The sequence below is a fragment of the Melanerpes formicivorus genome, unplaced genomic scaffold, assembly GCF_026170545.1.
Source record: "Melanerpes formicivorus ecotype bairdi unplaced genomic scaffold, bMelFor1.0.p_v2 SCAF_13, whole genome shotgun sequence".
NCBI lineage: Eukaryota > Metazoa > Chordata > Aves > Piciformes > Picidae > Melanerpes > Melanerpes formicivorus.
This window is the reverse complement of record NW_027142365.1, coordinates 1,107,224-1,133,168: the sequence shown is the minus strand read 5'-3', so window position 1 is coordinate 1,133,168 and position 25,945 is coordinate 1,107,224. Positions and strand designations below refer to the sequence as shown.

The following is a 25,945-nucleotide window of genomic DNA, read 5'->3' as shown; positions in this document are numbered from 1 at the left end:
AGAGCCCTGGGGGTGCAGAGCCCTGGGGGTGCAGTGCCCTGGGGGTGCAGAGCCCTGGGTGTGCAGAGCCCTGGGGGTGCAGTGCCCTGGGGGTGCAGAGCCCTGGGTGTGCAGAGCCCTGGGGGTGCAGAGCCCTGGGGGTGCAGTGCTCTGGGTGTGCAGTGCTCTGGGGGTGCAGTGCCCTGGGGGTGCAGTGCCCTGGGGGTGCAGAGCCCTGGGGGTGCAGTGCTCTGGGTGTGCAGTGCCCTGGGGGTGCAGAGCCCTGGGGGTGCAGTGCCCTGGGGGTGCAGTGCCCTGGGTGTGCAGTGCCCTGGGGGTGCAGTGCCCTGGGGGTGCAGTGCTCTGGGGGTGCAGTGCTCTGGGGGTGCAGAGCCCTGGGGGTGCAGGCTGGGGCTGCCTGCTGTGGCAGCCACAGGCCCTGAGGCGCCCTCAGCCTCTCCAGCTTCCACAGCCACCCAGAGTCTCCTCTGGCAGCTCCTGAGGAAGCTGGAAGGGAGCTGTGTGCCCTGAGGCTTCTCTGCTGTGCAGGGAGCAGAGCACAGCCCTGGCAGCACACAGCAGGGCAACCTTCCCTTCCCTCCCCCTCTGCAGGTTCTGCAGGCTCAGGGCAAGGCTCAGAGCAGGTCTGACAGCACCACTAAGGCTGGAAAAGGCCTCTAAGATCATCAGGTCCCCCCTGTGTCTGTGCCTAGCAAGGCTGAGCAGGGCAGGGCTGCTGCCAGGCTCCTCCCTCCCCTGCAAGGCTCAGACTGCAGCTCTCACCTGGGCTGGCCTCAGGCTCTGCTCTCTCTGGGGCACTCTGGGCTGGAGTGGGCTAAGAGCTTCTGCCCCAGGCTGCAGGAGGGGGGTGGCAGCTGTAAGGCAGGGTATCATCACCTCCCCTCTGAGCTAAGGCTTGGCAGCTCCCTGCCTCAGAGACTGTTCTGGGGTGCTGGAGCTCTCAGCTTGGAGGAGGAGGTTTGTGGCTCTGTGGTGCTGCCAGCTGCCTGGGGCTGGCCTGGCACTTCTCCACCTTGGCCCTCTGAGCTGCCTTGAACTCTGTCGAGTAGCTGGGTGAAGGTTTTGCTGGAGCTTGCCTCCTGCCTGGTAACTGAGCTGCTCTCCTCTGCCTTGCACCCTGCAGCTCAGCTGCAGCTGGGCTGTGCTTCCCTCTGCAGGGGGCTGCCAGGGCTCACTGCCCAGGGAGCATCTCAGAAGGGCCCAGAGCTTCTCCCTGAGCTTTCCTGTCCCCTGCTTCAGCTCCACCTTTCCTTCCCTGCTTGCTTTATGCTGGTGGTCCCCTCCTCTTCAGCTGGGAGCCTCTTTGCTCCTCATGTCCAGCCTGAGTCTCCTCTGGCACAGCTGGAGGCCATTCCTCTGGGTTCCTTGGGGGAAGAGATCAAATCCTCCCTGGCTCCAGCCCCCTTCCAGGCAGCTGCAGAGAGCAGCCTGTGGTGGCAAGGGAGCAAGAAGGAAGCTCAGAGCTGTGTTGGTGTTTTGCTGCTGCTGCTAAGAGCCCTGGGGGGTCCAATGCCAACCTTGGCCACAGTTCAGGTCCTAGGGGGGGAGAGGAGCTGATGAGGCTGGGGGTGGCTCAGGGAGGCAGCCAGCTGAACACAGTCATAGGATCATGGAAGGCTTTGGGTTAGGAGGGACCTCCAAAGCTCCCTGCACTCAGCAGGGACATGCTCCACTAGGGCAGGTGCCCAGGGCCCTCTGGGGCCTCACCTTCAACAGCTCAGCTGCTTCCCTGGGCAGCCTGCTCCAGTGCTCCCTCCTGGTGCAGAGCTGGCTCCTAGCACCCCATCTCCATCTGCCCTGCTCTCATTCCAAGCCACTGCTCCTCATCCTCTCCCTGCAGGCCTTAGCACTCAGTCCCTCTGCAGCCTTCCTGTACCCCCCTCAGGCCCTGGCAGGCAGCTCTGAGGTCTCCCTGGAGCCTTCTCTCTGCCAGGCTGAGCAGCCCCAGCTCCCTCAGCCTGTGCTAGGGGAGGGTGGTTGAGCTGTGGCTGTGCTGACGTCCTCAGCACTGCTGGCTCTGAGGAGAAGGGCAGTGGTCTGCTGGGCTGCAAGGAGAGAGCCCTGCTCCTTCTGCCAGGATACTGGCTCTGCCTTCCCCATGGAGGCAGCCCAGCCCCCCTGTGCTGGGGTGCAGCCCCCCCTGTGCTGGGGATCAGCCCCCCCTGTGCTGGGGATCAGCCCCCCCTGTGCTGGGGTGCAGCCCCCCCTGTGCTGGGGATCAGCCCAGCCCCCCCTGTGCTGGGGATCAGCCCAGCCCCCCCTGTGCTGGGGATCAGCCCCCCTGTGCTGGGGTGCAGCCCCCCTGTGCTGGGGATCAGCCCCCCCTGTGCTGGGGTGCAGCCCCCCCTGTGCTGGGGATCAGCCCAGCCCCCCCTGTGCTGGGGATCAGCCCCCCTGTGCTGGGGTGCAGCCCCCCTGTGCTGGGGATCAGCCCCCCCTGTGCTGGGGTGCAGCCCCCCCTGTGCTGGGGATCAGCCCAGCCCCTCCTGTGCTGGGGATCAGCCCCCCCCGTGCTGGGGTGCAGCCCCCCCTGTGCTGGGGATCAGCCCCCCCTGTGCTGGGGGTCAGCCCCCCCTGTGCTGGGGATCAGCCCCCCCTGTGCTGGGGATCAGCCCAGCCCCCCTGTGCTGGGGTGCAGCCCCCCCCCGTGCTGGGGATCAGCCCAGCCCCCCCTGTGCTGGGGTGCAGCCCCCCCTGTGCTGGGGATCAGCCCAGCCCCCCTGTGCTGAGGTCCAGCCCCCCTGTGCTGCAGAGCCTGGCTGTGGCTGGCAGGGTCCCGTTCCTCACAGCCCATGCATTGGGGTCTTTGGGCTCCTCTCCCTTCAGGCCTCACTGAGCTCAGCCTCTCTCTTGCTTGCCTCCTGACCCAGCTACCCCCTGCTGAAGCTGCCCCTGCCTGGCACAGGCCCAGTGGAGTACAGCACCCCGGTGAAGGACTACAGCCCCCCGCAGCCCGGCCCGCGGCCCGGGGACCCGGAGCGCCCTGACTGGGTGAGTGCTCTGCTGGGGTGTGGAGAGCTGGGCAGAGGGCAACCTCCTGAAGGCCAACAAGGGCAGGGGGAGGGTCCTGCATCTGAGGAAGAACAACCCCAGGGGTCAGTGCAGGCTGGGGAAAGGCTCTGGGAGTGCTGGTGGACAGCAGCATGGCCATGAGCCAGCAGGGTGCCCGTGGGGCCCGGAAGGACAATGGACTGGAACCTCTTAGGCAAGGATGAGGGTCTTGGGGCTTTTAGTATGGAGAGGAGCAGCCTGGGGGGGATCTCATCAATGCTGAGCAATACTTCAAGGGTGGCTGTCAGGAGGCTGCCACCAGGCTTTGTTCTGTGGTGCCCAGGGGCAGCACAAGGGGCAGTGGGCACAAAGTTGGGCATGAGAAGTTCCACCTGAACAGGAGGAGTGCTGGAGCCCTGGAGCAGGCTGCCCAGAGAGGTGGTGGAGTCTCCATCTCTGGAGAGATTCCAACCCCCCCTGGATGTGCTCTGCTGAGGTCACCCTGCCTTGGCAGGCCTGCAAGAGCTCCCTTCCAGCCCCTATCACTGTGTGACTCTGTGACTGCCTGCTCCTGCCCTTCCTTCCCCCCACAGCGAGAGCAGGGGCTGGGGGCTGCCTCCCCAGTAGGGCAGGCTGGCTGCAGGGTGCTCAGTGCTGCCTCTCAGAGCAGCAGGCTCTCCTTGCTCTCTCTGGGTAGCCCTCTGCTGTCTCAGCTCCCCTGCAGCCCGGGCCAGCAGAACCAAGTCTGGCAGAGCCTTGCTGGGAGCTTGCCAAGCCCTGCTCCGGCCGTGCCGAGCTCCCCCCTCAGCACCTTTCCGTTCTGCTCTGCTTTTCCCCGCAGTATGTGGGTGCTCCTGTGGCCTACATCCAGCAGATCCTGGTGAAGGCTGCCGTGTCCCCCTGGCGGCAGAGCCTGCTCGCCGTGGACGTCTTCCGCTCGCCGCTCTCCCGCGTCTTCCAGCTGGTGGAGGAGATCAGGAACCATGCCCTGAGGGACAGGTAACTGCTGCCAGCAGGGGCTGTGCTCCCTCCCCACTCCTGCTCACACTCAGCTCCTCAAGCACTGCCTCCTCAGTCTGGTTCTCAGCTTCCAGCTGGGGACATGCCCAGCCTGGAAGGGAAGTGGGAGCTGCCTGCTGCTGAGCGGCCTCCTGCCTGTCCTGCACAGCCTCTGGGCTGACACCTTGCCTGTCCCCTGGGCAGTGCCAGCCACAGAGTCCTTCTGCCTGGAAAAGACCTTCTAGATCATCCAGCTCAGCCCCTCTCTAGCTCTGCCAAAGCTGGTGCTGAGCCATGGCCCTCAGCACCACTGGCACTCTGAAAGCCCTCCAGGGCTGAGCACTCAGCCACCTCCCTGGCAGCCTCTTCCAGTCTGAGAACCTTTTCAGTGAAGAAATTTCTTCTGATGTCCAAACTAAGCCTCCCCTGAGGCAGCCTGAGGCTATCTCCTCTGGTCCTGTCCCTTGTTCCTAGGGAGCAGAGCCCAACCCCACCTGGCTGCAGCCTCCTGGCAGGGAGCAGCAGGGAGCCAGAAGGTCTCCCCTCAGCCTCCTCTCCTCCAGCCCCAACACCCCCAGCTCCCTCAGCTCTCCTCCCCAGCCCTGCTCTCCAGACCCTTCCCCAGCTTGGTTGCCCTTCTCTGACCCTGCTCCAGCTCCTCAATGTCCTTCCTGGAGTGAGAGGCCCAAAACTGCCCCCAGGATTGGAGCTGTGGCCTCCTCAGTGCCCAGGGGCACAACCCCTGCCCTGCTCCTGCTGGGGGTGTGGAGCTTGCCCTAGCAGCTCACAGAGCCTTGGCACTGCCATGCAGGCTGCTTCCAGCTCCCTTTCCCTTTGCCAGGTGTAACCAGGGAGTAATCTCTGCAGGGACACCAAGTGCCAGCTAGAACCAACCTGCTCCAAGGACCTGTCTTGTCTCCTCATCACCTTCCCTTGGAGCTGCCCTTGGGGAACAGGGAAGCAAAACCCAGCTGGGCAAAGCACCAGGAGAAACAGACCTGGGCCCTGGGACTGAGCCTTGGGCTGAGGGCTCTGCTCTTGGGCACTGCCTCTAGCTCTGAGATAAGTCCTGAAGGTTCAGAGTGCAAGGGCAGCTTGGCTGGGGCTCTGAGCAGCCTGGTCTATGGAAGGTGTCCCTGAGCTGGAGCTGGATGATCTTTAAGGTCCTTTCTAACCCAAACCACTCCCTGATTCTCTGCACTGCTGGGGTGCTGATGTCCCTCCCTGGCAGCTGCTTTGGGCAGGCTCCAAGTGCAGGGCTGCTGATGTCCTTAGCATGGCAACAGTGATTCTGTCAGACTCAGGAGTGGTCAGGCACTGGGATGTGCTGCCCAGGCAGGGGTTGGAGTCACCATCCCCAGAGGCCCTCAGGAAGCCTTGGGACATGGCAGCTGGGGTCGTGGCTTGCTGGCCACGGGGGCTGGATGGGCCTGGAGGTCTCTCCCAACCCAAACAGTTCTGTGGCTCTGGTTTTTCAGAGCACTCTGCACCCCTTCAGTGATGCCCCTCAGGGGGGCCAGTAAGGAGCTCTGCAGACCTTCTCCTTGCATGTGTGGCAAGCAGCTTGGGGAGGAGCTTGGGAGGGGAGTTGCAGGGAGAGAGTTTCTCTGGAGACATCTTAAATGTGCAACTGTGGCACCTAGGATGGGTGAAGAGTGAGAGCTGAGTGGCCAGAGAGCGTGCAGGGAAATGAGAGTGGAGCTCTGGAGCCTTCACCCCTGCCACAGCGGGGTCCTGGCCCGGGGCTCCCGGGGCTCAGCTCGCAGGGGGAGCCCTGGCAGGGCCCCAGGGGCATCGCCGGGAGCCGCCGCGGCCCCTGCAGCCTCCCCAACCTTTGCCTTTCAGTTCTGGTGTGAGAAGCTTGGAGGAGGTGTGCCTGCAGGTGACAGACCTCCTGCCTGGGCTGAGGAAGCTGCGGGGCCTGCTGCCGGAGCACGGCTGCCTGCTGCTCTCCCCGGGCAACTTCTGGCAGAACGACCGCGAGCGCTTCAACGCCGACCCGGACATCCTCAGGACCATCCAGCAGCACGAGCCAAAGGCGCTGCAGACATCAGCCACCCTCAAAGGTGAGGCCCTGGGGCTGCTGCACCACCTCTGGGACTGGCCCCGCTCCCACCAGGGCAGAGGACGTGGTACCCTTGGGCTCTGAAGGGGCTCTGCAGGAGCCGCGAAGCTGCTGAGAGACGAGTGAGGAGAGAGGGTTCGGAGCCCTGGAGGGAGCTGCTTTGAAAGGTTGTGCTTTGAGCAGCCAGAGTTCCCCTCCTCCCACTCTGCTCTGCCCTAGGCAGGCCACTGCTGCAGCACTGGGTCCAGTTCTGAGCTCCCCAGCTCCAGAGAGCCAGGGAACTGCTGGGGAGAGCCCAGGGCAGGCTGGGGAGCTGCTGAGGGGCCTGGAGCAGCTCTGGGAGCAGCAAAGGCTGAGAGCCCTGGGGCTGAGAGCCTGCAGCAGAGCAGCCCCAGAGGGCAGCTGAGCAATGCTCAGCAAGAGCTGAAGGGAGCAGGGGGGGCAAGAGGCTGGGGCCAGGCTCTGCTGAGTGGTGCCCAGGGCCAGCACAAGGGGCAGAGGGCACAGATGCCCAGCTGGCCACTGTGACCCTGGGCAAGCTGCTGTGGGTGGATGGCCTGGCTGACCTCCAGAGGTGCCTTCCAGCCCCACCATGGCTGTGGATTCTGGGCTAGGATTAGAGGACAGACCTTGCTGCTGCAGGCCACCCAGGCAGGAAGAAGCTGAGGACAACATCCCCCCAGACAGCAGTGCTTAAAGGGAGTTTCCCATGGTTTAGGTCATGCCCATTGGCTCTTGTGCTGTCACTGAGAAGGGAAGGCTCCAGGGACACCTTAGGGCAGCCTCCCAGTAGCTGAAGGCTGCCTACAGGAAAGCTGAAGAGGGACTTTTTACCAGGGCTTGTGGTGATAGAATGAGGGGGAATGGCTTGGGGCTGGAAGAGGGGAGACTGAGACTGGAGCTGGGGAAGAAATCCTTGAGAGTGAGGGAGGTGAGACCCTGGCACAGGTAGCCCAGGGAGGCTGTGGAGGCCCTCTCCCTGGAGGTGCTCAAGGCCAGGCAGCCTGGGCTAGTGTGAGGTGTCTCTGCCCATGGCAGGGGGGGTGGAACTGGGTGATCTTGAAGGTGCCTTCCAACACAAAGCATCTGGGATGCTTCTTCCCCACCACCAGGTCTCCCCAGGCACTGTGAAGGTGCTTCCTGTAACCAGAGCTCTCCTGCAGCTCCTGAGCCCCCTCCTCCCTGCCTCCTGCTGTGATCCTGGTGTTTTGCTCATGCTGTCTGTTGCAGATCTGTTGTTTGGGCTGCCTGGGAAGTACAGTGGGGTGAACCTCTACAACAGGAGGAGAGTGGTGTCCTACACTGTCACCCTGGCCTTCCAGCACTACGATGCCAGGTGAGCAGCTTCAGCCCTGCTGCTTCAGAGTGGCCTGGGGGCTCCTGACCTGCACCAGGATGCTGCCTGGGGGCAGCTCTTGCTGTGTTGTAGGGAAATTACACACTCCCAAGCTGTCAGTTGCTCTTCACAAAGATACTTAACCCCCAGAGCTGCTCCTGGGGCTCCTCAGGTGATGGCTTCCCCTGCACAGAGCTGTCAGTGTCACAGCCAAGGCCTGGCAGGGCCTGTGCTGACCCAGTTCCTGGTGCACAGAGCAGTTTGCTTTCCAGTGAGCAGTGATTCAGCTGGTACCAGCTGTGAGAGCCCTTCAGCACTGCTGGCAAAGCCACTTGGATTGAGTGGATCTGCAGAGGAAACACTGCTCAGGATTCCCCACGGGATGCCTGGGACAGAGTGGGCAGCACAGGCACTGGGACTTGCTCTGCTGCTGCTCCTGCAAGAGCTCTTCAGCCTCCAGGGCTCTCCTGTAGCATCTGCCTGGGGAAGAGGAGGCTGAGGGGAGACCTTCTGGCTCTCTCCTACACCCTGATAGGAGGCTGGAGCCAGGTGGGGCTTGGTCTCTTCTCCCCAGGAACAAGTGACAGGATGAGAGGAAATGGCCTCAGGTTGCCCCAGGGGAGGTTTAGGTTGGACATGAGGAACAATTTCTGCCCCTTGAGGGCTGTCCAGGCCTGGCCCAGGCTGCCCAGGGCAGTGCTGCAGTCCCCAGCCCTGGAGGGGTTTCAAAGCTGTGGTGCTGAGGGCCATGGGGTGATGGTGCCCTGGCAGTGCTGGGGCCACGGGGTGGTGGTGCCCTGGCAGTGCTGGGGCCACGGGGTGGTGGTGCCCTGGCAGTGCTGGGGCCATGGTTGGACTCAGTGAGCTTGAAGGTCTCTTCCAAGCCAGCCCACTCTGTGATTCCGTGGTGCCCCAATGCTGACAGGATCCAGGGCTGGGAGGTTGCCCCAGCACAGCTGTGCCAAGTGCAGTGTGGGCCTCAGCAGCTGGGCCTGGAGACAGCCACCTAAGTGTGTGAATCATGAATCTGCCTCGGTGTTGTGGCTCAGAGCTGCGTGCTGGGCAGAGTGCAGCTGACAGCCTGCTGCCTGCCCCCAGCTTCCTGGGCAGCCTGCGCTCGCGCCTCAAGCTGCTGCACCCCAGCCCCAACTGCTCGCTGCGGGAGGACAGCATCGCCCACGTCCACTTCAAGGAGGAGATTGGCATCGCTGAGCTGATCCCCCTGGTCACCACCTACATCATCCTCTTCGCTTACATCTACTTCTCCACACGTAGGTTTGTGGGCTGCAGAGCCCTGAGGGGAAGGGTGAGCTGTGCCCGGCCTCCGGGGCGCGCGGCGGGGAGGCGTCGGAGCCGTGTGCCCCTTCCCCAGGCCGGGGAGGAGAGGCTCCTGGCTGGCAGCACTGCCACCTCCTGTGCCAGCAGGGAAGGTGCTGGTGGTGGGATTTGACCCTCACCTGCCACCTGCAGAGCTGGGAGCCCTCTTTCTCTGATTTCTGCTGGTTTGGCCCTGACAGCCAGTGTGGTGTTGCTCCTTGTGGCCTCCTCTGAGGTGTCCTCTGCCAGGGGCAGCTTTAAATCCCAGAATGGTCACATTTTGTCCTGCCAGAGGGACTAAGTCATTGTCACATCAAACACTTGTTCTGGCCTGCTGGTTCAGCCCTGGCCAGTCTCCATCCCTGGCCTGGTGGTTCAGCCCTGGCCAGTCCCAGTCCCATCCCTGACCTGGTGGTTCAGCCCTGGCCAGTCCCATCCCTGGCCTGGTGGTTCAGCCCTGGCCAGTCCCCATTCCTGGCCTGCTGGTTCAGCCCTGGCCTGTCCCCATCCCTGGCCTGGTGGTTCCTGTTGGGGTGCCCTGGCAGTGCTGCTCTGGCAGCAGTCTGGGCTCCCAGGCACAGGCTGTCCTCTGCCCCCTGTGTCACGGTCTGGGAGGGCCTGGGAGCTGCCTCCCAGGCGCCGAGACCGCACCAGGTGGAGCTGCAGAGTGTGAAGCTGGCTGATGGGGGCAGGCAGGGTGGGGAAGCCTTCTGCCTGTGTTTTGCTGCTGTGCTGTGCTGCTGGCTGAGCAGCCTGTGTGTGCTGCTCCCCAGGGAAGATCGACATGGTGAAGTCCAAGTGGGGCCTGGCGCTGGCGGCGGTGGTGACGGTGCTCAGCTCCCTGCTCATGTCCGTCGGGCTCTGCACGCTCTTCGGCCTGACACCCACCCTGAATGGAGGGTAGGCTTCCCCCTGCCCCCGGGGGGCCTGGGGCTGGGGACATCGCTCCAGAGCAGCTGTTGAATGCCTCGAGGTCACAGAGCCACAGAAGCAGTTGGGAGAGACCCTCAGGGTCACCGAGATCTTAGATGCTTCATCTGCAAGGGGGGAGACCGAGGCTGGGGATCAGGAGGAAATTCCTTACGGTGAGGGGGGTGAGGCACTGGGGCAGGTTGCCCAGGAAGGTGCCCCCTCCCTAGAGGTCTTCAAGAGCAGGCTGGATGAGGCCTTGGGCGCCCTGGGCTAGTGGAAGGTGTCCCTGCCCGTGGCAGAGGGGTTGGAGCCAGATGATGACTCAGCTCTGCACACCTGTGGTGCTGAAGCCCAGAGCCCTTCCTCACTGCACTGGTGTGTGGCAGGCATTTGGCTCCTGCTCTGGGTGTTTCCTCACCTGGGCTCTGTGTTTGCTGCTCAGCTTCTTCCCTCTTGTGCTTGGGCCACAGGTCTCATTCTCCATTCTGGTTCTCTTTCCTCCAGAGAGATCTTCCCATACTTGGTGGTAGTGATTGGCCTGGAGAATGTGCTGGTCCTCACCAAGTCTGTTGTCTCCACCCCTGTGGACCTGGAGGTGAAGCTTCGCATCGCCCAAGGTACTGCTCCTGCTCTGGGAGACTCCAGGAGGCAGCCAGGGGAGCCCCAGGGCTGGGAAGTGGGGAATGATCTTAGTCCTGTGAGGGAGACCAGACCTCAGCACCCTCTGGGCCCTGCTGTGGGCACTCAGCACCCTCTGGGCCCTGCTGTGGGCACTCAGCACCCTCTGGGCCCTGCTGTGCACTCAGCACCCTCTGGGCCCTGCTGTGGCCACTGAGCACCCTCTGGGCCCTGCTGTGGCCACTGAGCACCCTCTGGGCCCTGCTGTGGGCACTCAGCACCCTCTGGGCCCTCCTGTGCACTCAGCACCCTCTGGGCCCTGCTGTGCACACTCAGCACCCTCTGGGCCCTCCTGTGCACTCAGCACCCTCTGGGCCCTGCTGTGCACACTCAGCACCCTCTGGGCCCTGCTGTGCACACTCAGCACCCTCTGGGCCCTCCTGTGCACTCAGCACCCTCTGGGCCCTGCTGTGCACTCAGCACCCTCTGGGCCCTGCTGTGCACACTCAGCACCCTCTGGGCCCTCCTGTGCACTCAGCACCCTCTGGGCCCTGCTGTGCACACTCAGCACCCTCTGGGCCCTGCTGTGCACACTCAGCACCCTCTGGGCCCTCCTGTGCACTCAGCACCCTCTGGGCCCTGCTGTGCACACTCAGCACCTTGGCCTCTCATGCCTTGAGGTCAGAAGTTCTGCTGAGTCTGTGATGAGTTTTCTCAGTGCACTCTGTGCGTGCATAAGGATTTGAGTGTGCTCAAACCATGGATAAATGAAGGTTGAGGGCTTAAAAGGTGTTTCTAAACATGAGGGGAGAGAGATTCTGGAGTGATGTGTAGAAAACCTGTCTGCTTCTGAAGATAGCAGTGGTGTGTGTCCAGGATCCAAAGTGCTCTGCCGGGCTTCCCAAGCTCTGTGTTGCCCTGTGCAGCACCCTCCTGGCAGTGCTGGGAGCTGAGAGTCCTCCTGAGCTGCCTCTGCAGTTAGTGACAGTTACTGACAGACACTGGGAGGTGTCCAGCCCCTGGACTCAGATGTTCCAAAGAGATCAGATGGATTCCAGCCTGGAAGTGCCTCTTGGGGCCTGGTGTATCCAGATGCCCAGTCCTGGGGCAGGGAAACTGCTGTGCTTGTGGCTGTCCCCTGCTGAGCAGCCTCCTCTCACCTGGCTCTGCATCTTCTTCCTGCAGGCTTGAGCAATGAGAGCTGGTCCATCATGAAGAACATGGCAACAGAGCTGGGGATCATCTTGATTGGGTACTTCACCCTGGTCCCAGCCATCCAGGTGAGTGTGGCTGAGCAGTGCAGCCAGGCACGGCTGAGTGCTGAGTCGCTTAAGGAAGGGACTTCTGGAGATCTCTGGCAATGAGAAATGGGAGGAGGATCAGAGTCCCAGCAGGCAGGGGTTGGGAGGCAGCTCTGGAGCTCCCCCAGCCCAAGCCCTGCCCCAGCAGGGCACCCACAGCACCCTGCCCAGCAGCACAGTGCCCAGGGGGGGTTGGAAGCTCTCCTGCCTCTCTGGGCAGCCTGGGACAGGGCTCCAGCACCCTCACACCAAAGAACTTTCTCCTCCTGTTCAGGTGGAACCTCCTGGGTTCCAGTTTGTGCCCTGTAGTGTTCTGCCACCTGTGTGCCATCCAGTCTCTGCTCTCCCTGTGTCTTTCCTCAGAGGCAGAGCTTCACAGGGATGCTGTCTGTTAAAGCCTGGTGGCAGCTGTGCTGCAGGCTGCTCTCTGCCCCTTGTCATTGTCCCTGAGAGGGAAGGACACTGCTCAGATAAGATGCTGCACAGATAAGGTGCTGTATGTGGCTGGCAGAGTCCAAGGAGCCTGGCAGGAGGAGAGCCAGGCTGGGCAAATCCAACAGGGACCTCCTCTCCTGCTGCCAGGGGCAGCTCAGGGGCTGGGGGCTCCAGGCAGCAGCAGGAAGGAGGCTTTGTGCTGACAGCCCAGAGGGCCAACCACATCCTGGGCTGCAGCAAGAGATGCATGGCCAGCAGGTCAGGGAGGTGATTCTGCCCCTCTGGTCGGCTCTGGTGAGACCCCACCTGCAGACCTGCAGCCAGCTCTGGTGCCCCCAGCACGAGAAGGACCTGGAGCTGTTGAAAAGGGTCCGGGGAGGCCATGAAGACGGTCAGAGGGCTGGAGCACCGCTGAGAGAGTTGGGGCTGCTCAGCCTGGAGAAGAGAAGGCTCCAAGAGACCTTACAGAGCCATTCCAGTAGCTGAAGGGGGCTGAAGGAGAGCTGGGGAGGGACTTCTTACGAGGGCTTGTAGTGACTGGCTGAGAGCAATGGAGTGGAGCTGGAAGAGGGCAGATTCAGCCTGGGGACTAGGAAGCAATTCTTTAGAGTGAGGGTGGGGAGACACTGGCACAGGCTGCCCAGGGTCCAACCTCTGGTGTTTGCCAAGGTCCCCTTCTGCAGTCAGAACACCTCCCAGCTAACCACTGTGTCCTGCCTGTAGGAGTTCTGCCTCTTTGCTGTGGTGGGGCTGGTGTCTGACTTCTTCCTGCAGATGTTCTTCTTCACCACCGTGCTGTCCATCGACATCCGCCGGATGGAGGTGAGCAGCCAGGGCCGCAGGGCCGTGCCTGGGGGATCCCTCTCTGCTGTGGAGAGAAGGACCAAGCTGTTAAACCTCTGTGCTGGTTACACCCCCGGGGGTGGGGACGGGAGAGCTGCTGGGACAGGACACCCCCAGGCACCTAAACCGCCGAGGTCTGGGGCGGATTGCTGCAGGGAGCCAGGAGCGGCCGGGAGAGTGTGCCGGGGGCTGGGGTTGGCATGGGGTGAAGGTCCTGTGCCTGGGGGTGAAGGTCCTGTGCCTGGGGGTGAAGGTCCTGTGCCTGGGGGCAGCTCCTGCGGGGCTGGGGTTGGCCTGGGGGTGAAGGTCCTGTGCCTGGGGGTGAAGGTCCTGTGCCTGGGGGCAGCTCCTCGGGGCTAGGGTTGGCCTGGGGGTGAAGGTCCTGTGCCTGGGGGTGAAGGTCCTGTGCCTGGGGGCAGCTCCTGGGGGCTCTGACAGCTTCCTCCCCGCAGCTGGCGGATCTGAACCGGCGGCTGCCGCCCGAGGCCTGCCTGCCCCCGCCGAAGCCCAGCGGCCGCCCCCAGCGCTGCGAGCGGCCGGCCCTGCGCCCTGCCACCCCCCACACCATCACCCTCCAGCCCTCCTCCTTCCGCAACCTGCGCCTGCCCAAGCGCCTCAGGGTCATCTACTTCTTCGCCAGGACCCGGCTGGCCCAGAGGCTCATCATGGTATGGCTGCCTGCTGCGGGTCCTGCTCCTGCTGCGGGTCCTGCTCCTGCTGCGGGGCCCTGCTCCTGCTGCGGGTCCTGCTCTGCTCTGGGCCCTGCTCCTGCTGCGGGGCCCTGCTCCTGCTGCGGGTCCTGCTCCTGCTGCGGGTCCTGCTCCTGCTGCGGGTCCTGCTCCTGCTGCGGGGCCCTGCTCCTGCTGCGGGGCCCTGCTCCTGCTGCGGGGCCCTGCTCCTGCTGCGGGTCCTGCTCCTGCTGCGGGGCCCTGCTCCTGCTGCGGGTCCTGCTCTGCTCTGGGCCCTGCTCCTGCTGCGGGGTCCTGCTCCTGCTGCGGGGCCCTGCTCCTGCTGCGGGGCCCTGCTCCTGCTGCGGGTCCTGCTCCTGCTGCGGGTCCTGCTCCTGCTGCGGGGCCCTGCTCCTGCTGCGGGTCCTGCTCTGCTCTGGGCCCTGCTCCTGCTGCGGGGTCCTGCTCCTGCTGCGGGGTCCTGCTCCTGCTGCGGGGCCCTGCTCCTGCTGCGGGGTCCTGCTCCTGCTGCGGGTCCTGCTCCTGCTGCGGGGCCCTGCTCCTGCTCTGGGCCCTGCTCCTGCTGCGGGTCCTGCTCCTGCTGCGGGTCCTGCTCCTGCTGCGGGTCCTGCTCCTGCTGCGGGGTCCTGCTCCTGCTGCGGGTCCTGCTCCTGCTGCAGGCCCTGCTCCTGCTGCGGGGTCCTGCTCCTGCTCTGGGTCCTGCTCTGCTCTGGGCCCTGCTCCTGCTGCGGGCCCTGCTCCTGCTGCGGGGTCCTGCTCCTGCTGCGGGGTCCTGCTCCTGCTGCGGGGTCCTGCTCCTGCTGCGGGGTCCTGCTCCTGCTGCGGGGTCCTGCTCTGCTCTGGGCCCTGCTCCTGCTGCGGGCCCTGCTCCTGCTGCGGGGTCCTGCTCCTGCTGCGGGGTCCTGCTCCTGCTGCGGGGTCCTGCTCCTGCTGCGGGTCCTGCTCCTGCTGCGGGGCCCTGCTCCTGCTGCGGGGTCCTGCTCCTGCTGCGGGGCCCTGCTCCTGCTGCGGGGTCCTGCTCCAGCAGCCCAGCACTGGGAGGCAGCTCTGGAGCTCCCCCAGCCCAAGCCCTGCCCCAGCAGGGCACCCACAGCACAGTGCCCAGGGGGGGTTGGAAGCTCTCCACACCAGCAGACTCCACAACCTCTCTGGGCAGCCTGGGACAGGCCTCCAGCACCCTCACAACAAACAACTTTCTCCTCCTGCTCAGGTGGAACCTCCTGGGGTCCAGTTTGTGCCCTCTGCCCCTTGTGCTGTCCCTGGGCACCACTCAGCAGAGCCTGGCCCCAGCCTCTTGCCCCCCCTGCTCCCTTCAGCTCTTGCTGAGCACTGCTCAGCTGCCCTCTGGGGCTGCTCTGCTGCAGGCTCTCAGCCCCAGGGCTCTCAGCCCTTGCTGCTCCCAGAGCTGCTCCAGGCCCCTCAGCAGCTCCCCAGCCTGCCCTGGGCTCTCCCCAGCAGTTCCCTGGCTCTCTGGAGCTGGGGAGCCCAGAACTGGACCCATTCCTGCAGCTGTGGCCTCCCTAGGGCAGAGAGCAGAGGGTGAGGAGAACCTTCCTCAACCTGCTGCCCACACTCTTCTTCATATGCCCCAGAGGACCATCAGCCTCCTGGGCCACAAGGGCCCACTGCTGGCTCATGGGCAGCTTCTTGTCCACCAGCACTTCAGTTCCTTGACAGAGCTGCTTGCCTCAAGCCCTGTCCTGGTGCTGGTGTTCCTCAGCTCTCCAATCCCCAGCCCAGTCAGTGCCTGCCAGCAGCTGGAGCTCATTCAGCATCAGTCAGGCTGGGCCGTGGCTGCTGCAGGCCTGGCAGGCTTCAGGAGATGCAGTCGTGGTGCTGAGGGACATGGCCTTGTGGTGACCTGCCAGTGCTGGGGTTGGACTCCATGAGCCAAACTATCCTGTGGTTCCATGAGCCAGAGCCCTTCAGCCCTGCTGAAGGCTGCAGGCAGAGCCCAGCTGCCAGCCACGGGAGATGCCATCTCGTCCCTGCCGTGGGAGATGCCAGCTGCCGCCCCTCAGCTCAGGGAGTTCGGTGCTCCTGCCTGCCGTGCGGCCTCCCCCGCTGCTCTCAGAGATCAGTGCCTGCCTGCAGAAAGAGCACAGCAGAGTGTGGGGTGGGTGGGAGGCTGCTGGTGGCCCCTGCCAGGCTTTGGAGGCCGGCTGCTAACCGGACTTTGGTGCTGGCAGGCCGGGACGGTGATCTGGATCGGCATCCTGGTTTACACGGATCCTGCCGGGCTCCGCACCTACCTCACCTCCCAGGTCACCGAGCAGAGCCCCCTGGGGGACGCAGGTCTGCCCCCAATGCCCGTTCCTGGAGGGGTCCTGCCCGCTGGAGACCCCAAGATTGACCTCTCAGTCTTCCCATCGGACTCCATGCAGCTGTCGGAAAACCAGACGCAGCAGCGGGAGCAGAAGTCAGGGCTGGAGCCAAAGCGGCACGGCTGGGCCCAGGAGGGCAGAGGGAACGGGCAGGCAGAGCTGGGAGCTGAAGCAGAGGTTACCTGGGGAGCAGAGGATGAGGAGATCTGGAGGAAGCTTTCCTTCAGGCACTGGCCATCCCTCTTCAGCTACTACAACATCACCCTGGCCAAAAGGCAAGTGTGCTGCTGTCCCTGCCGCGGGCTGGGCGTCCTGCAGCTGGCCCCGGCCTGCCTCCTGCCTCCTCAGCTGTATTACTTGTGTTCCACTTGGCTTCCTCCAAGTGTGTCTTCAGGAGGGGACCTGGGTGGTGGGGTGCCACCCTCCCCAGGGCTGCCTCTCCAGGTACAAAGGTGGTGTTTCTCTCTGTGCTTTTGGGGGTGTTTCTTGCTCATTGTCCTCCTTTGCCCTGGAGGTGACATCCAGAGCTTTGGAAAGCAGGATGTGGTCACCTGCAGGTGTGGGGATGGTGCCTTGGAGGAGTGGAGACACCTGAGCCAGAGACACCTCCTGGTGAGATCTTCTGGCCAGAAGATTCCAGTGCCCAGGAAACTTGACCTGGTCATTATATCCTCCCCTTGATCCATTTGATCTCACCAGCAGTTCATTCTGCTGCTGGCTCTGAACCTCTCCCACAAAATTCAGGGTTAGATTCTGGGAGATGGCTCGAGAGGAGAGCATTCCCTAGGAGCTCTCTAGCTCAGGGCACCTGAAGCTGCTGGACTGACAGTGCCTGGGAGATGGCTCGAGAGGAGAGCATTCCCTAGGAGCTCTCCAGCTCAGGGCACCTGAAGCTGCTGGACTGACAGTGCCTGGGAGATGGCTCGAGAGGAGAGCATTCCCTAGGAGCTCTCTAGCTCAGGGCACCTGAAGCTGCTGGACTGACAGTGCCTGGGAGATGGCTTGAGAGGAGAGCATTCCCTAGGAGCTCTCTAGCTCAGGGCACCTGAAGCTGCTGGACTGACAGTGCAGCCCGAGGGCCTCCCTCGCCCACAGCGCGCTGCAGGATCAGCTGGGTCACCTCTCAGGACTTGAGTGTCTCTTTGTGGTTGTTGTCCCTAAGTTCTTGTCACCTTTCCCTCCCTGTGCAGGTACATCAGCATCCTCCCAGCCATCCCAGTCACCCTCTACCTGAACCCTCAGGAGGCCCTGGAGCTGCGGCATCCCCAGGAGGCCAACCGCTACCAGCCCTTCCTGCCTGCCGGCGCCGGGAAGCTGGAGGCTGAGCCTCGGCCTGACCCGGCCCAGGCCAAGCTGCAAGGCCACCAGGATGTCACTCTCTACAAGTAAAGGCCTCCTTCTGAGCATGCCTTGACTCCTGGGGACGAGGGCTGCTCTGGGGGCTCCTCTCCTGGTGGGAGACCAGAAGGGCTTTGTGGAGCTTCAGAGCAGGGCCCCACGGTGCTCAGGACGCTCTGGCTGAGCTGAGGCAGGGTGGAATTGGCCTCTGCTGGCAGAGGCTGAGGTTGGGCACAGGTTGTGTGGTCCTGGTCCCCATCCACTGCTGCTGTTGCTCTCTGAGTTGTGATGAGCTGACAGGAGAGTCTGGAAATCTCCTTAAAACAGCCATTTTCCATTGGAGAGAGGGAAAAACCCACTTGGGTTTTCTGCACATCCCCTTGGGTTTGGAAGTTGCTCTCAGCAGAGAGCTTTAGACCACCCCCACGTGCTCAATTGTCACAGCAGCTTTCAGACCCCACCCAGCAGTGAGGTCCCCCTCAGCCTCCCCTCCTCCAGGCTCAACACCCTCAGCTGCTCCTCCCCAGCCCTGCTCTGCAGACCCTTCCCCAGAAGCAGGATCTTTCATCTCCCCTTCTTTGTGTGTGTGTCTGTCCCACCAGGGTGGCCGCTCTGGGCCTGGCCTCGGGCATCCTGCTGGTGCTGCTGCTGCTGTGCCTGTACCGGCTGCTGTGCCCCAGGAACTACGGGCAGAACGGGCTGGCCGCCGGGCGGCGCCGGCGCGGCGACCTCCCCTGCGACGACTACGGCTACTCCCCTCCCGAGACGGAGATCGTGCCCTTGGTGCTCAGGGGGCACCTCATGGTGGGTGTGCCGCTGGGGCAGGCTGCCCAGGGAGCTGGGGCAGCCCCCGGCCCTGGCAGCCTGTGGCGCCTGGGGGCACGGTTTGATGGCCGTGGTGGTGTGGGGCTGAGGGTTGGACTGGGTGAGCCTGGGGAGCTTTTCCCCCCCGGGCGGCTCTGTGATCTCTCTGCTTCCTTGGCCACGTGCAAGGGCATTGCCAGAGCCCAGAGGCCTCAGCCCTGCTTGTCCTTCCTCCCCAGGACATCGAGTGTCTGGCCAGCGATGGGATGCTGCTTGTCAGCTGCTGCCTGGTGGGCCAGATCCGCGTCTGGGATGCCCAGACCGGGGACTGCCTCACTGTTATCCCCAAGCCCAGGTAAGTGGTGTCTGCTCCAGGGCACTGAGCTCCAGGCAGGTCCCTCAGAAGCAGCTGGAGCCAACCCCTCCGTGGGGCAGAGGCAGGAGGACTCAGCTCTCGTTTCTGTGCTGTAGGCTGCGAAGGGACAGCAGCGGCATCTTCGACTACCAGGAGAGCTGGGACCACAGCCCAGATGGGAAGAATGGGCTGGATGATGGCTTTGAGAGCAGCCACCAGCTCAAGAGGCTGCTCAGCCCTCCCCAGCCTCCACTCTTCTGTGACCAGCCAGACCTCACCTCCCTCATTGACACCAACTTCTCGGAGCAGGCGAAGGTGGCCGAGTCGGAGCCGCGGCTGCGGGCCGTGGGCGGTCGCCAGAAGGAGACTGGCTACGACTTCAGCAGCCTGGTTGGCAAAGCCTATGAGGAGCATGGCACCTCCAGCTGCAGGAGCTTCTCTGGGCTGCCCTCCCGGCACGGCCAGGCCGGCTTCTGCCTGGGGAGCAGCAGCCCCCGGGGCTGCGGGGCCGAGGAGGGGGCCTGCGGCGGCCGCAGGAGGAGCCTGGGTGACGACTCCCTGGCAGGCTGTGAGAAAGCCTCAGCACCTCCTAGCTGGGGAGGAGACCTGGAGAGCTCTGTCTGGAGCCTGGACCTGCAGGGAAACCTGATCGTGGCAGGCCGGAGTAATGGGAAGCTGGAGGTGAGGATGAGGCCCTGGGGCAGCCCAGGCAGAGGGGGAGCTGCCAGGCTGAGGCAGGTTAGGGATTGCTCTGTCCGTAAGTACAGAGTCATGGAATGGTCTGGCTTGAAGAGACCTTTGAAGCTCATCCACTCCAACCCCCTGCAGCCAGCAGGGACATCCCCAACCAGAGCAGGTTGCTCACAGCCCCAGACCACCTGAGCTGCAGTGGTGCCAGGCATGGGGCAGCTCCCACCTGGGCCAGGCTCTCCCCACCCTCATGGTACCAAAGTTCCTCCCTTCTGCCCAGTCTGAATCTCCCTCTCTCAGTTCAGACCATTCCCCCTTCTCCTGTCCCAGCAGGCCCTGCTCAAAACTCTGTCCCCAGCTTTCTGGTGATCCTTTGAAGCACTGGAAGGCCAGCAGCAAAGCCATGAAAGGAGGGAGGGTTAGTGGGAATCCCATGGGGGTGCTGCAGCTCCTGAAGCAAACTGCCCTCAGAAATGTTAATCTCCAGTGGGAGGCTTGCAGGGTTAGCAATTCTTAGTTTGCAGCCTGGCAGTGTTCAGGGTCAGGCTGTTGGGAGCTCTCAGCAGGCTGCTCTAGTTGCAGCTGTCCCTGCTGACTGCAGGGGGGTTGGAACTGGAAGACCTCCAAGGTCCATTCCAGCCCAACCCTTTCTGTGACCACTTGAGGACTCTCTGCTTCACTTGGAGGTAGATCGAAGGAATCCCTGCTGGGAGCTTCCTCCAGGCAGAGAGCTGAGGGGACAGGGAGTGTGTGGCACAGCTCAGCTGTGCTCTGGATCTGCTGGGCCTGGGAGGAGCTGCTGGTCAGGATGACAACCCTGAGCTCCTCTGCTTCCAGGTCTGGGATGCCATCGAGGGCACCCTGCGCAGCAGCAACGAGGAAGGTCAATCTGGCATCACAGCCCTCGTGTTCCTCAGCAACAGGTACCTGAGGGCAGCCTTTCAGGACCCATCTGGATGTGTTCCTGTGGGAGCTGCTCTGGCAGGGGGCTGGGCTGGGTGATCTCCAGGGGTCCCTTCCAACCCCCCCGTGCCGTTCCCTCAGGATCGTGGCCGCGCGGCTGAACGGCTCCTTGGACTTCTTCTCCCTGGACACACACACAGCCCTCAACCACCTGCAGTTCCGAGGTGAGCTCTGCTGCTCCCAGCTCCCCCAGCCTCTGCCTCCTCCTCTCTCCCCCTCTCACTGCCTCCTCCTCACACCCACTTCATGAAGGTCCCCAAGAGCGCTCCGCTTCAGGTCACCCAGGGGCAGGGTACCCAGCCGGCCAGCTCTGGGAGCCCCCTGTGCAAGGAGAGCCTCCCAGGGGCTCTGCAGGCTGGGACATGGGGCCCAGAGTCAGCTCTGCCCCAGGGCTCTGCCCTCTCCCACTTCCCACTGCTTTTCTCCACTGCTTGGGCAGCCTGGAGAAGAGAAGGCTGCAGGGAGAGCTTTGGAGGCCTTCAGTGCTTCCAGGGCTGAGCAGAGAGCTGGGGACAGAGTTTGGAGCAGGCCCTGCTGGGCCAGGACAAGGGGTGATGGTTTGCAGTGAAAGGGAGACTCAGACTGGGGAGAAGGAAGAGATTTTCATACCATGAAGTTGGTGAGAGCCTGTCCCAGGCTGCCCAGAGAGCTGGGTGCCTGGCACCAGTGCAGCTCAGGTTGTCTGGGGCTGTGAGCAGCCTGCTCTGGCTGGGGATGTCTCTGCTGAGAGCAAGAGGTTGCATTGGATGAGCTTTAAAGGTCCCTTCCCACCCAAGGCAGCCATGGTTCTGTGGCCCTGTCCAAGAGCCTTGCTCCAGCTGCTCACTGCTGAAGCTGCAGCTGCTCAGGGCTGTGGAGCTGCTGCTGGGCTGGTCGGAGCAGCAGGTTCCGGTGCCTTCAGGCTGCTGGTGCAGGCTGCAGGGCTGGTGCTGAGGTGCAGGCTGCAGGGCTGGTGCTGAGGTGCAGGTGCAGGGCTGGTGCTGAGGTGCAGGCTGCAGGGCTGGTGCTGAGGTGCAGGTGCAGGGCTGGGGCTGAGGTGCAGGTGCAGGGCTGGTGCTGAGGTGCAGGCTGCAGGGCTGGGGCTGAGGTGCAGGTGCAGGGCTGGTGCTGAGGTGCAGGTGCAGGGCTGGTGCTGAGGTGCAGGTGCAAGGCTGGGGCTGAGGTGCAGGCTGCAGGGCTGGGGCTGAGGTGCAGGTGCAGGGCTGGTGCTGAGGTGCAGGTGCAGGGCTGGGGCTGAGGTGCAGGTGCAGGGCTGGGGCTGAGGTGCAGGCTGCAGGGCTGGGGCTGAGGTGCAGGTGCAGGGCTGGGGCTGAGGTGCAGGCTGCAGGGCTGGGGCTGAGGTGCAGGTGCAGGGCTGGTGCTGAGGTGCAGGTGCAGGGCTGGGGCTGCAGCAGCCAGGCCTCAGCTGGGTGTCTCTCCACAGGAGCCCCGAGCCGCGGCAGCATCCCTTCCTCCCCCGTGCTCAGCAGCAGCGACCTGATCAGCTGCCAGCTCACCCACAGCGTGTCCTGTGCACACCAGAAGCCAATCACAGCGCTGAAGGCCGCCGCCGGCCGCCTGGTGACCGGCAGCCAGGACCACACCCTGCGGGTAAGGCAGCCCTGCCCCCTGCTGCTGCTGCCCACGGGGGGAGCTTCTCCAGCCCCTGGGCTCTGCTGCACCCAGGGCTGTCCCCTGAGTGGCAAGAGGGCAAAGCCCTGAGGTGTGTGAGGGCACAGAGAGGGAGGTGAGTGCTTGGCTTGGGGCGGTTGGAGGCCACCCCAGGGCGTTGCTGAAGCTCCTGGTGGGGTGAGGCTGCCCCCGAGGGGGGAGCACAGAGGTCAGTTGTGAGCTCTTACTGAGCACCTGCAGATCCTCTTGCCTCAGGGCTGGCTGACCTCATGACTAGCAGGGTCTGGGCTCTCCTCTGCCCTGCCCACAGAATCATTTTGGTTGGAAGAGACCTTCAGAAGCCAACCACTAACCCAGCACTGCCAGGGCACCACCACACCCTGGCCCTCAGCACCACAGCTCCAGGGCTTGGAAACCCCTCCAGGGATGGGGACTGCAGCACTGCCCTGGGCCTTGAGAACCCTCCAGGAGAAGAAATTGTTCCTGATGTCCAACCTAAACCTCCCCTGGGGGCAACCTGCAGCCATTTCCTGCCCTCCTGTCCCCTGTGAGCTCAGGAGGTGTTGCTCAGCAGCCCCAGGGACCCTCACTTCTGCTCCCTGCCCTGCAGGTGTTCCGGCTGGAGGACTCCTGCTGCCTGTTCACGCTGCAGGGCCACTCGGGAGCCATCACAGCTGTCTACATGGACCAGGTGAGAGCAGCAGGGCTGCTGAGCCACTGGGGCAGCCAGGGGCACCCAGCTGGGACCCTCTTCTGTTCTGCAGCTGGAGGAGTTGATCTGTTGTCCTGTGAGGACTCAGAGGGCCCTCTGTACCCATGTGCTCACCCTGCCTGACCCCCTGAGCTGAGCCCTGCAGCTGCTTTGTCTCCCTGCACACACTCTGGAGCAGGAAAGCCCTGGCCCTGCTGCACCCCAGCTGCTGGGTTGGGCCTCCTGACCTCTGGGAGCAGGGGGCTGGAACTGACCCCCGGGGACGTTCCTTGGGCCGGGGACATCTGACCTCCTGGAGGCCAATTGTCTCCTGTCCAAAGCATGGGAAGGCACCAAGCTGGCAGTGGAAGTTTCCACCCCACACTCCTGTGACCTCAGGGCCTGGCCCAGGCTGCCCAGGGCGGTGGTGGAGTCCCCATCCCTGGAGCTGTTCCAGAAGCCTGTGGCCATGGCACCTGGGGCCAGGGTTTGATGGCCAGGGTGGTGTTGGGTTGAAGGTTGCACTGGAGGGGCTGGGAGGGCTTCTGCAACCCAAACACTTCTGTGGCTGTGACCTGGGAGCACTGGAGCTGCTTCTGCCTGTCCAGCCGCGCGCCATGGCCGTGGCACTGCTGTGCTGGCCTGGCCCTGCCGGCTCCTGACCCGGCTCTCCCCGCAGACCATGGTGCTGGCGAGCGGGGGGCAGGATGGAGCCATCTGCCTGTGGGACGTGCTGACAGGCAGCAAGGTCAGCCACATGTATGCCCACCGGGGGGACGTCACCTCCCTCACCTGCACCACCTCCTGCGTCATCAGCAGCGGCCTGGACGACGTCATCAGCATCTGGGACCGCGGCTCGGGCATCAAGCTCTACTCCATCCAGCAGGTTGGTGGCCAGGGAGCAGCCCAGGGGAGCTGCATGGTCTGCATCTCACCTTCCCCAGTGAGCTGCAGTGACCCTCAGCGAGGGTGCAGAGGGCACCAAGCAGAGCACTGCAGGCTCACATTCACCTCTCCTGAGGGGTGGGATCCAGCCAGAGGGAGCTGGACTCAGCTGCTGCAGTGGGACCCTGTGAACCTCCTGAGGTTCGAGGCCAAAGCTGAAGTCCTGCACCTGGGTTGGGGCAACCCCAAGCACAAATCCAGGCTGGGGATGAGGGGCTGGAGAGCAGCCCCATGGAGGACTTAGGGATGCTGAGGGTGAGAAGCTAGAGGTGAGCCAGCACCCAGCCCAGCCCAGCCCCAGCCTGTTCTGAGCTGATCCCCAGCAGGGTGGGCAGCAGGGGTAGGGAGGGGATTCTGCCCTCTGCTCTGCTCTGCTGAGACCTCCCTGCAGGGCTGGGGCAGCTCGGAGTGCTCAGCACAGCACAGGCAGGGAGCTGCTGGAGCAGGGCCAGGGGAGGCCACAGCAGTGCTGGCAGGGCTGGAAGCCCTCTGCTGGGAGCCAGGCTGAGAGAGTTGGCCTTGGGCAGCATGGAGAGGAGAAGGCTGCAGGGAGAGCTTCTGGAGGCCTTCAGTGCTTCAAGGGCTGAGCAGAGAGCTGGGGACAGAGTTTGAGCAGGGCCTGCTGGGCCAGGCCAAGGGGTGGTGGTTTGAGCTGAGAGAGGGAGAGTCAGACTGGGGAGAAGGGAGAGATCTTTTGTAGCATGAGGGTGGTGAGAGCCTGGCCCAGGCTGCCCAGGGAGCTGGGAGCTGCCCCATGCCTGGCACCAGTGCAGCTCAGGTTGGTTGGGGCTGGGAGCAGCCTGCTCTGGCTGCAGCTCTCCCTGCAGCCGGGTGAGCTTTAAAGAGCTCTTCCAACCCCAGCCAGGCTGTGACTGCTTCCCTGACCCAGCTCAGGGGCTGTGCCTGCCTGGCTGTGTCCCAGCCACAGCCTGGGCCGCTGGGCACAGCCTGGGCAGAGCCTGGGCAGGATCCTGGGGAGGCTCCTGGGCAGGATCCTGGGCACAGCCTGGGCACAGCCTGGGCACAGCCTGGGCAGGCTGCCGCCCGCGCCGGGCCCGGCTCTGACCCCGCACCCTCACACGCAGGAGATGGGCTGCGGCGCCAGCCTGGGCGTCATCTCCGACAACCTGCTGGTGACAGGGGGCCAGGGCTGCGTCTCCTTCTGGGACATCGGCTACGGGGACCTGCTGCAGACGGTGTACCTGGGCAAGAGCAGCGAGGCGCAGCCGGCGCGGCAGATCCTGGTGCTGGAGAACGCTGCCATCGTCTGCAACTTCGGCAGCGAGCTCAGCCTGGTCTACGTGCCCTCCGTGCTGGAGAAGCTGGACTGAGCTGCGGGAGAGGGACAGGCCCTGCAGCCTGGGGGGAGGAGGGCAGGGGAGGGGGAGGGCCGAGCCCCTGCTGCTGCTGAGGGCTTGGAGACAGCGGCTCCATCGCTCCCCTGGGAATGTTCTCTGCAGGGCTGAGCCCTCCTGCTCTGCCCCCTCCCGGTGCAGTCGCAGCAGTGTGATGCTCCCGGGCTGGAGCAGAGGGACAGGGAGCTGCAGGATGTGGCACTAAGGTGCTGAGCTCCCCCCCAGCAGCTGGGGCCTGGGTGCTGGTGGCTCCTTGGAGCCGCTGGGGGAGCGCTGCTGCGGCTGCCCCTGGCCCGGCTCCGGCTCAGCAGCCTCCAGCTTGTTCTCACCCCCAGCGCAGCAGAGCAGGAGCTGCCCAGCCTGCTCCCACCCCACCTCCACGGGGGGAGACTCAGCGGTGGCCATCCCAGGCCAGGGCAGTCACCCAGGGCACAGAGAACACCCTGGCATGCCCTGAGCGCGGTGCTCACCACAGGCCGGCCGCGGCCCCTTGGCGCCGGTCGCTGCCGGGACAGGGCTGCCCCCGGCTGGGCACCGGGCTTGGCCGCCACGTGCCTTAGGGCGCGGGCAGGGTGCCCCCGTGCCGCAGCAGCCCCCTGCCCTATTTATTTATCTGCTGTAAATAGTTATTTATTGTGGCAGGAGAGCAGGCAGCAGCGCCCCACGGCCCAGGCCTGGCTCCTCCTGGGCCCAGTTTGCAGCAATAGCACCACCCCCCTCCTCCTCCTCCCGGAGGAGCCTTGTCTCAGGTGGGGAGGGGGCTGGCAGCCCTGGCTCCCATCCTCCCTCCAGGGACGGGGAGGAAGAAAGGTCCATGGGGTGGGACACAGTGGGACCAAAGGGCCCTGCCACAGCTGGGGGCACCCCCACAGGTGGGGCCTCTCCATCGTGGGCCAGGATTGGGCGGGGGGGCTCAGCTCCCCTCCCCAGTTGCACTACAGGGCCCTGCTACAGCCCTGGGCAGAGGGGTGGGACACAAACCCTGGGGGGGTGCAGGGCCTCGGCGTGGGGGGCAGGACCTGAGGGTGCCCTCAGCACTCTCAGGCCTCAGGCCGTGGCCAATGACATTAACCCAACCCTGCTGATTGTAGAGGCGGCGCCGCGGAGGGCACCGCAGGCCTGGGCGCTCCCTGGGCTGGGGGGCGGGGGGTGGGCAGCCCCCAGCCCCTCCTCGTTCATTTTAACCTCCCCCCTGCCTCCTCCTCGGGTGGCCTTAGCCCAGCTGTCCGCTTTGTACGGTACAGGGGACGCTTTTTGTACCAGACTGTGTTTTATAACCTGTTCAGGAGCCCATAAATGCAACTAACCCCAGGCTGCCTCTGCCTGCTCAAGCACCGCCCCCAGCCCCCCGCCCCCGCGCCCC

At 64.2% G+C, this 25,945-nt stretch overlaps 1 protein-coding gene across 2 annotated transcripts in view; it reads left to right on the top strand.

Moving 5' to 3' along the window:
• Positions 1–25,893, top strand: part of SCAP (SREBF chaperone) — a 35,587-nt gene extending 9,694 nt beyond the window's left edge. For both annotated transcript variants that reach the window (XM_068145787.1, XM_068145788.1), the window contains exons 3-23: positions 2,871–2,991; positions 3,833–3,990; positions 5,836–6,056; positions 7,286–7,391; positions 8,490–8,662; positions 9,482–9,608; positions 10,125–10,237; positions 11,424–11,518; positions 12,698–12,796; positions 13,270–13,485; positions 15,696–16,105; positions 17,021–17,215; positions 17,771–17,972; positions 18,212–18,327; positions 18,444–19,008; positions 19,855–19,940; positions 20,062–20,144; positions 21,404–21,570; positions 22,202–22,282; positions 22,962–23,168; positions 24,313–25,893. In XM_068145787.1, coding sequence (XP_068001888.1) covers positions 2,871–2,991; positions 3,833–3,990; positions 5,836–6,056; positions 7,286–7,391; positions 8,490–8,662; positions 9,482–9,608; positions 10,125–10,237; positions 11,424–11,518; positions 12,698–12,796; positions 13,270–13,485; positions 15,696–16,105; positions 17,021–17,215; positions 17,771–17,972; positions 18,212–18,327; positions 18,444–19,008; positions 19,855–19,940; positions 20,062–20,144; positions 21,404–21,570; positions 22,202–22,282; positions 22,962–23,168; positions 24,313–24,558 — 3,787 coding nt within the window. In that variant the 3' untranslated portion in view covers positions 24,559–25,893. The remainder of the gene's footprint in view (positions 1–2,870; positions 2,992–3,832; positions 3,991–5,835; positions 6,057–7,285; positions 7,392–8,489; positions 8,663–9,481; positions 9,609–10,124; positions 10,238–11,423; positions 11,519–12,697; positions 12,797–13,269; positions 13,486–15,695; positions 16,106–17,020; positions 17,216–17,770; positions 17,973–18,211; positions 18,328–18,443; positions 19,009–19,854; positions 19,941–20,061; positions 20,145–21,403; positions 21,571–22,201; positions 22,283–22,961; positions 23,169–24,312) is intronic.
• The last annotated feature ends 52 nt before the right edge of the window (positions 25,894–25,945 follow it).